The sequence below is a fragment of the Anneissia japonica genome, unplaced genomic scaffold (assembly GCF_011630105.1).
Source record: "Anneissia japonica isolate Jap-2015-1 unplaced genomic scaffold, ASM1163010v1 scaffold287726_len2788222_cov184, whole genome shotgun sequence".
Taxonomy (NCBI): domain Eukaryota; kingdom Metazoa; phylum Echinodermata; class Crinoidea; order Comatulida; family Comatulidae; genus Anneissia; species Anneissia japonica.
The window spans coordinates 1,816,007-1,826,026 of NW_022705125.1; the positions used below are offsets into that span (position 1 = coordinate 1,816,007).

Consider the following 10,020-nt stretch of genomic DNA (forward strand, 5'->3'; position numbering starts at 1 on the left):
CATCTAAACTTTTAAGGATGTGATAAAATGGGTGTCCCTATGTCACACTCATCTTGAACCATAGGTCCTACATTGTCACGCTTCTCTGGCAAAAATTTCTTTGATCTACCAGTGCTAAACATATCATAAAGGTATGAAATTTAATAATTATGTTTCATCCATGTAAATCAATATATACTTGCTGTCAGTCTGGAAAAATTTTCCATTAGTGATAGTTTTTTCCACTATGGTTGGGAGGAGGTGAGTAATTTTATGATTATGACACCTCTAATGGGGGTATCTGCATAATTTGATGTTGAGCCGGAAATAAGTTAAATTCAATTTGTTAGATAAATAATAGTCATTCATTGAATTCGTCTGTCACATGTAACTGTGGAAAAAATATAGTATTAAAATTTAAAATAAATGAATGATGTTCAGGGATATCGAACAGGGAAAACCAAACATAAAAAAAGGTTATATTTATAAATATATTCATAATCATATATTAAATAATAATGTCGTATATACCTTTTTCTCTAGGTTAAATGGAGCATACGATGGGCTGAATGGAGGAATGGCATCGGATGCTATGGTTGATTTGACAGGTGGACTAGCAGAGGTGTTTAAACTAAAGCCTGAAAGTGGTTCCGACTTGGAGATCTTCCGGGATCTCTACCGGGGAATTAAGTGCAGTGCTTTCATGACATGCTCAAAAAAAGTAATTAATATCATATCATTCATCATTTTTTAATAATATTACTATACAATTATTTACTACTTATTACTAGTGATTACCATGAAACAATTTTTATGATGCTGTTTTTTTTTTTTCTTTCAATATTTGTTATAAAGTTTGTTATAGTTACTGTCAACTAATATTTGGAGGCTTTTATCTCTTTTTTGTTTGAAAAAGATTAAAAAGAATAAAAGAATAAATAAATAAAAGAATAAATAAATAAATAAATAAATAAATAAATAAATAAATAAATAAATAAATAAATAAATAAATAAATAAATAAATAAATAAATAAATAAATAAATAAATAAATAAATAAATAAATAAATAAATAAATAAATAAATAAATAAATAAATAAATAAATAAATAAATAAATAAATAAATAAATAAATAAATAAATAAATAAATAAATAAATAAATAAAATTAAAAAGTTAATCAAACACAAACAAGTCTTATTAATTATATTTTGATGACTAAAGTAATGAAAAAAAAATGCACATTATTACATAATTTTACAGTATATTTTACTCGCTACCATTCTTATAATTCCATCAAGGGAGCTTGGCAACTGGCCAACACTGATGCCCAGGGTATAGTGTCTGGACATTCGTATACTATTACAGCTGTTAAATGGGTCAGCCTTGTGGACGATAGTCAGATGCCTCTGTTACGTGTGCGTAACCCGTGGGGTAACTCGAGTGAATGGACCGGTGACTTCAGTGATGGGCAAGTATTTATTGTTATTGTTTATTATTAAAATTATCATTAACATTGTCAGTAATATTTGTTTTATCTTTTGTTTTTAAATGATTCTTAATTTGAAATAAATAATAAAAATGAATCATGAATAATATTATGATGCTTTGTAACGTTTCCTTAGCTATTATTATTAGTAGTAGTAATATATTATTTGATTATTTTATTTTATAGTTCCCCAGCCTGGAACCGAGTGAAACCTAATGATAAAGAAGCTCTAGATCCTCAAGATAAAGATGATGGTGAATTTTGGTAAAGATCTCTCCTTGCAGCTATCGGTTTCTATGCAAAAAATACCTGTGCTTTGCCCATATATATGTGTGTTATATGATATATTCATTTGTCACATAATTTGTCAAATCACAAACTAACGCAATCAAAGTGGAAAACAAAGAGCACATCAAAATAAGCGTTTTGTATTTATCACCCAAAAAATGCTAAAACTAATAAGAAGGCGCTGTCATTGATATACACTTACTTTATCCGTAGGATTTCCTACCAAGACTTTTGCGGAGAATTTACTCGAGTGATCATGTGCCGACTGGCTGAAAACCAACTGCAAACAGATCGTGAGTTCTTATAATATTAAAATAGAAATAAGAACAATGAGGACAATAATGATGATGACAGTGATGATAATTATTGTAACGATGTGGATGATGATGATGATGATGATGATGATAATGATGATGATGATGATGATGATGATGATGATGATGATGATGATGATGACGATAATGAATATGTGGATGAGGGTGATAATGATGAGGTTATGATGATAATAATAATGAGGAGGAAGTGGATGATGATGATGATGTGGATGAGAATGATGATGATGAGGATGTGCATGAAGATGAGGATGATGAAAATTACAATGAGGACAATGATGAGCATGAGAGTGGCAAAGATGATAATGATGTAGACAGTAAGGAAGATCATAATTATATTGACTAAAGCATTGATAGCAATAATGAAGTTGTGGATATGAATGATGGTAATTATGCTGATGATGATATATGGTAAATGACCAATGTGATTATTATAATTTATAATGTACATGATGTGGTGATGATGAAAATAATGACAGTGGTATAATGAAAATATTGATGATGACTGGTATGATAATGATGATAATAAAGACAATGATCTTAAATTGATGCATCCAAATAATTTGCATATCTCAACAGTAAGTTCCCTTCACACGGTGTCCATTCGTGGTGCATGGATTAAGGGTGTGACTGCCGGTGGCTCAAGGAATGATATAGACTCATTCATGATGAATAAACAGTATATATTAAGGGTTACAGAGGCTGGTGAGTTCAAGAGTTATATTAATTTAAAATAGAAGATTAACATTTTAGACAATTAATGATTATGCTATATTCTATAATTTCACAAAAATAAATAATATAATAAAAAAAGATAAATACTTATATTTATTTCAATTCAAGGTTTGTTTCTAAAATTCAACGCAGTTAAAAACTGAATTACAACAAATGGTTATAATTTACATATATAGAAATTACAAGCATAAAAAATATTATATATACTGTATAATATATATATAATATATATTATATTAATAATTAATACTTTAGTCATATATAGAATACATAATATATCAGTCTTAAGTATCTATGAGGTACAGCACATTATTACGACAGTTATTGTATCAAACACATGAATCACACCTCAGATTCTTGGGGGGTAATTGAGTATTCTTAGAGCTATAGCTAGTATCCAGTCCTTTGACTTTTGCAGTGGTGGATTCAAAATTTAGAAAAAACAAGAAAATTAAATTCAAATTTGTGTCTGAGAGTGGCATTTCTGGCCATCTGGAAGAGTCGTAATCATAAATTTTCTTACATTAAACCTAACCATGGTGGGGTTGAGGTACTCACTTATACTTCTTGTGGGAAAAGACAATACAGTAGACATAGTGTGCTGCCGAAGGAAAGCACAAAGCTTTCGATTCAAATGACTGATTTTTTAATTTAGAAGCCCACAGTTTCATTTAGGAATCAGAGCTATAAAATCTACCACATAAAAAAAAACCATTATTCTGGATGAAGAAAGACAACACAGATTACGTGACTTGATCAAGGTCACCATTGAAACGAAACAACTTAAAATTTGTAAACCCGGCTTGAATCAAGACCACATAAACCTACGTCACTACTTCATTTTATGTGTATATAATTGTAAAGTCTAGTCCTCCAAAATAATAATTATTTTGGAGGACTAGACTTTACATAATCAAAAAATGACAATGGAGAATATACATTCTATTCAGCAAAACTTTTTCGAAGTACTGTACATTGAGCAAACAAATGTTTGTTATGATGCAGATGAATGGAATTCTGAAGAGGACACATCTGCTAAATGGGGGCGCTGTTCAGTTATTATTTCATTGCTGCAAGAATACAGAAGCTCAAAAAAGAATTATGCTGCAAAAAAGGATAATATAGGATTTGTTGTATACAAGGTATGACAATTAGACATTCAGTGAGATTATTAATATTTTTATTATTGTTTTTATTAATGTTATTATTTATAACCAGTTGTTACAGTGATTTTTAATCTTAAAATGGCACAAGCAAATCAAGCTCATGTAGGGACAACAAACATTTTAAACTTTAGTCTTAATAAGATCATTATCATCATCATTTTTATTAATTATTTAAAATTCAACTACCAAGTTTATTCTTTTTTAGCATTGTATTCAGTGTAATTTATGTATAGTCATGCTGTAATCATCTATGGGTTTTGTTGATTAATCAATTTATTTAATTAATTTAATTAATAATTAATAAAAAGATTTAAATCTGTACTAGACCCCATTGGAGGATGGTAAACAAGGAGTAAGTAAAGAGGACATCCTGTATACACAAGATATCGGCACGTCGGGACCGTTCATCAACCACCGGGAGGTAAACCGTAAGTTTGATCTTGATCCAGGTAACTATGTCATCATCCCATCAACATTCCATCCAGGTGAAGTGTCATCATTCATGCTCAGACTTTTCTCAGAGAAGCCCATTGAAATTGAGTAAGTTGATACCGCTCAATCTCCGAAGCTTACAGAGTAGTTTTAAGAATACCCTTTATGCTAGACTTTTGTTTGATACCTTATACTTACTTTTACTTTTGGAATTGGAATTTTTGGAACACTCAAAGAATATTCCAGTCTATATGCTAGACTTTTGTTTGATACCTTATACTTACTTTTACTTTTGGAATTGGAATTTTTGGAACACTCAAAGAATATTCCACTCAGGTTAATTTTTTCCAGTGGAGACATTCTGGTGGTTACTGTACACAGAAAAAAAAACAATAATCCCCTTCTTGCCTCTTCAAACATGCACATAGGCCACTTTTAACAAGGACTTATTTGAGAGCAGCGCTTATTCGAGAGTGCTGCTTATTAAATAAATATTGGCGTGGCAATTTCAGTGCCCATTCCCATGCTACCTATCTTGCGTATTCCCGTAGGTAAGTAGGCTTAATAGTCTTAGGCCCTACATCATCGTAAATAAACGTTTTATGAAGATATGCTTGTGACTTCATTGTGTTATCTGCTGATTTGAACATTGTATACATTGTATTTAAAGCCCTGTTTCTCAAAGTGTTTTGTTACACAAAATGTATACTCTCTAATAAACACAATAGTGCTTATTCAAGAGCAGCGCTTAGCGAAAAGAATCACATTTGGTGCGGCGCTTATTCGAGAGCAGAACTTATTCAAGAGCGGCATTAATTAAAGTATTTACGGCATCATTAAAAATACTTTACAAGGTATATAATTCAATGAGGGCAGTATTGGAACCAGGGGCAAAGGTCTAAAAGGTTCATTCATTCATTCATTTATTTCATTCATTCATTTATTCATTTTGTGGATTACATTCATAGTTTACAACGTAAAATAATTTGTGTTATGTATAGATTCTGGAACTCTTAGATAGTAGAGTATTTCTCCTGAGGTTGACATTATCCAAACGTAGTGTGGCCCGGAGTAATGGCAATTTAGCCATTGTAACTAAGATGTTTTAGAATTTAATATCCCCCGTGGCGGATTCAAGGGGAGGCCAGGGCCGCCCCCCCCCCCCACACCCAAATTGTTCAAGATTGTTAAAAAATGCAGATACAGGTATAAAGAAAATTATATTCAAATTTTAAGTCTGAGAGTGCAATTTCCATCTAGAGGTGCCATAATCACAAATTTTTTTACCTCTGCCCCAACCATGATGGGGCTGAGGTGGAATAGATCCTTTATCCCAGGCCCCTCTTATCTATTTTGAATTCCTGGATCCACCACTGTGCCCAAAGAAAGTTAAAAGTTTGTTTTTGTTGTAGAGTGAATATGAAAGTCAGTGTAATGTTTAATAATTTATTTGGGTATTCCCCAAAGTGTTGGCATATTAGGAAGACCCTTATTCCAGCATTGTATAAAAAATTTTATTAGATGATTTCAAATTTATTGATTTTTTTTCATCTATTTATTTCATCTATATTTTGCTTTTATACCATTTTCTGTTTCTTTTGTTTACAGGCTTGCTGAGTAAATGTATGGCGAAATGTTGTCTCATTTCAAGTTTCTTATTTCTAATCATTGTTCGACTGAAAGAAGAAAAGTCTATTAAAGAGCGTGGTCATCTGAAGAGAGGAGAGGGAGACATAGATTATGGATGAGGGCCTCAAATCTGGTATATATTTACTTAGTTACTGTATTTTCTTTGCTATTAGCAAAAAGTATTCATTGTCAAGTAGCCACTAATATCATGATGTGATAATTGTAAAATATAATGGTAATATCAATAATTATGAAACATTTTAACATGGGTGGCCCATCCAATATTCTAATATTGTAATTTAATCTCTTGTTGTTTTACTGTATATTTTGCTTTGAATAAATCAGTGGTGTAAAACTCAATTCTATGATATTGTTGAATATTTTTGAAGATAATCATTGCACAGAAACACTCAGGGTTTACTTAAATTCTTCTCATGTATATAATAAAAAGAACATATTTTCTATGTCTGATAATTACTTAATTGTTATGTAGTTCACTTAAGCAATATTCTGTTCGACCAAAGGTAATTATGAAACATTTTAACAAGGGTGGCCCATCCAATATTCTAATATTGTAATTTAATCTCTCGTTGTTTTACTGTATATTTTATCTTTATTTTTATGTATAATAAATCAGTGGTGTAAAACTCAACTCTATGATATTGTTGAATATTTTTGAAGATAATCATTGCACAGAAACACTCAGGGTTTACTTAAATTCTTCTCATGTATATAATAAAAAGAACATATTTTCTATGTCTGATAATTACTTAATTGTTATGTAGTTCACTTAAGCAATATTCTGTTCGACTAAAGGTAGGATTATGCATGTTAGCAACTGTGTAACATTTATGTTTCTTAATACATCTTAATCTTAGGTTTGGCTTTATATATGAATTCAATCCTCAATTTTTTTTTAAATCTTGGACGAGATTTTGGAGATCCCATCTTGTCATTTATATGCTGAAGTTGATGGTGGGGGTGGGGGGAGAAGGGGTTTCATATTGATCTCTGTCATTTGCAGTACATCAATTCAAGCACTAGTGCTGCTCAACTACGATGCGCAAGAGAGTTGCGGGATCAATTTTATTATTTTGTCCAATATTCCTACTATAATAGTATATTTTAATGTACAGTAATTTAGAAATATATATATATATTTGTTAAGTAATATTTAATTGTTTTTGTTTTAGTATCTTATATATTTTAGCATTATGTCTATTGTAGTTTAGCAGAAATGCTATTGATATTGCTGAATAAATCATAATTTGAGATGAGTATTACTACACACATAGTACTTATGCCTAATATGAAATCGTCCACAAGGAATGCCATATTGATTGTAATCAATGAATCATGGCTTGTGGCTTATATTGATTCAAATCAATCAATTTTAATCAATAAATGAATATGTTTATTCGAATCAGTGAATCAGTATATAACAGCAATGAGTTACATCAAAGAACGTATACGTTTGTTGATGTAAATCTGGAAGGACACCCCCAAGCAAGTGCGCTTGCATGCAATACAACAACACACAACTTCCATGGATGCATACACTTCAGTTCGGTTGAGTTAAGCAACTATTCATTTAGGGATCACAAACATTTGTTATTTCAGAGGATATCTATAATTACTTTCAAAACAAATATTATTTACAAAAGGATCAATGTTGGATTAAAATAATAAAGGTACAGCAAATAAGATTACATTTAAATACATTTTATTGTGTGTAAACAATTAATTTTTAAAATCTGTTTTTTTTTTTTTTTTCATGTTCTTTCTCATTTCATATATCGTTGATTATCATAATATAGCATTAAGTACAATAGAATTTAACATTAATATAAATAATCAAAAAAACTTTGAAATTCAGCTGTATTTCAAGTATATTTTTCGACCACATCATTGATAATTGTATAATGTAATCTGTCTTCCTGTACTGTGTTTATATTCACAATCAACATTTAAATTAGTTTGGACAGAGACGGATTTAGAGGGGTGCACGCCCCCCTTATTCTGCACAAAAAATGGAATCACAAACTGTAAATCTGATACAGAGGCACAAAAATACATTAGGTCTATGTGCTAAAATGCAAGCGTACCGTACTCGCGGAAATAAGCACCCCGTTTGAATAAGCGCCCCATCGATTAAAAAAAAAAAATCAATCATACAGTACAGTAAAAGTACATCACCAACTTAATTTTCTGCATCAAGTATTCGCATCTATCTTAGCATTGTCGGTCGGTCAGTTCATCTATCTGTAAATGAGATTTTAACCTATCTTTGATAACCGTATTGTACTGTTATTATATTTCACAATCAACATTGAAATTAGTATGGACAGAGGCAGATTAACAGGGATTGCACGCCTCCCCCCCTCCCCGCCACCCCTTGCACCAGAAATGTAATCCCTAGACCATAATATCTAACACAGAGGCATACAAAAAATACATTAGGCCTGTGCTAAAACTGCAAGCGTATATGCGTATGCCTAATTATTTTGTTTTAACATCATTTTCTCAGAATTTGAGCATGTAGGCTTGTACTGTAGGCCTAATGGGCTTTAGAAATTTTAATAGACGCGCTTGCGCGAATACACTACGCAATAACAATCGCACATAAGTTCAGCGAGTATTGGTTTCAATCAAATCTACAGACGATTTATTGTGCTGTTTTAGCTAAAAATTACTTGATTTACATGAACTACGATATTTCCATAAAGGTACAGCAATGCAACATACTGAAAATAAGTTGTGCAGAATTACCTAAAATTAAAATTTTATGCCTATCAATTGATATTTTGCACATTATTATTATTATTATTATTATTATTATTATTATTATTGTATTTATTTCCTCCATAAAAATATATATGTATATACAATACAAGAAAAATTAAAATTGAAAGAAAAAGAAAATCCATTGAAACAAAGAGTCACATATTGCTGGTGAGTGGGGAGGCGGGCATACCAAAAGGAACGGAGCTACTGTACAATAAATGTTTGGGATCCACAAGCACTCATCAGCAAAACGTATAGTCAAGCAAGGAAGTTATATGAACGATTCCTTAAAACATTTCTTAAATAAATTACCATTACGCACATGTAAAGGAAGGCAATTCCAACAGTCAATAATTCTATGACAAAAAGAATGAGCAAGTTCGTTGCATCGAGGATTTCTATTACAAAGAGTAGGATAATCTTTTCTTACATTAAGGATGAAGTCAAACATGTTAATAATGGGGCTGTTGAACAATTTAAAGAAAAAACACATCATAATGACTTTCCGACGAAGAGAAAACCCAATTCGGCCACCAGTCCTCATAGGAAATATATCCAATATCCCCAATCCCAGGAGAATAAGTCTGGCCAAAATAATACCCAGTGAAATCTCTCTGAATGCGTTCAAACCTGGCAATATCACATTCCATATAAGGGTTCCATATTGGGGACGCATACTCTAATATGGGAAGACATAGACTATACATAGTGAAAGTTTAGATCGGCCAGTGAAATGTTTAATAAAACCAAGTACTCGGTTGGCTTTACTGTATTACAAATTGATTGAATATGGAGATAAATGAAGATTAAATGATAGCATAAATAACGCCCTTTTTATAAAAATCATACACAACTATAATTAATGTGCGTGTTTTTGTAGGTTCAATCACTGTCGTTTTGTGGTACCTTGGCAACAATATCCAAAGGGCGGTCTCAAAGTTGAATTATCGGAAGTGCGCTCAAAATATAAGCGCGCTTGCGTGCAACATACACTAGGCGATCACTTCCGACCATGCTTCCGACGCACATCCATGGAAACGTACCGTACACACGCTTGGTATAACCATGGAGGTATTATTGAGAAGGAGATCACTCGGCAAAGCTACGCGCACGCAGCGCTATGCAAATGAACCAAGATCAAAGTTGCCGCAGCGCGTAAAGAACGTTTGCGCGATGCCTTTGAAGTCCCA

The 10,020-nt window shown here is 31.6% G+C and overlaps 1 protein-coding gene and 1 long non-coding RNA gene across 3 annotated transcripts in view; one reads left to right on the forward strand and one right to left on the reverse strand.

Moving 5' to 3' along the window:
• LOC117105305 overlaps positions 1-2,057 on the reverse strand; it is a 12,108-nt gene extending 10,051 nt beyond the window's left edge. The window contains exon 1 of the long non-coding RNA XR_004444881.1: positions 1,955-2,057. This is a non-coding gene — a long non-coding RNA (uncharacterized LOC117105305). The remainder of the gene's footprint in view (positions 1-1,954) is intronic.
• Positions 1-6,559, forward strand: part of LOC117105304 (calpain-A-like) — a 13,642-nt gene extending 7,083 nt beyond the window's left edge. Inside the window, exons 6-13 of one of the 2 annotated variants that reach the window (XM_033246425.1) lie at positions 523-700; positions 1,277-1,446; positions 1,651-1,728; positions 1,966-2,045; positions 2,664-2,789; positions 3,825-3,961; positions 4,311-4,525; positions 6,026-6,559. In XM_033246425.1, the coding sequence (XP_033102316.1) occupies positions 523-700; positions 1,277-1,446; positions 1,651-1,728; positions 1,966-2,045; positions 2,664-2,789; positions 3,825-3,961; positions 4,311-4,525; positions 6,026-6,038 (997 nt within the window). In that variant the 3' untranslated portion in view covers positions 6,039-6,559. The remainder of the gene's footprint in view (positions 1-522; positions 701-1,276; positions 1,447-1,650; positions 1,729-1,965; positions 2,046-2,663; positions 2,790-3,824; positions 3,962-4,310; positions 4,526-6,025) is intronic. The other variant, XM_033246424.1, reaches the window with a different exon arrangement.
• Positions 6,560-10,020: the final 3,461 nt, after the last annotated feature.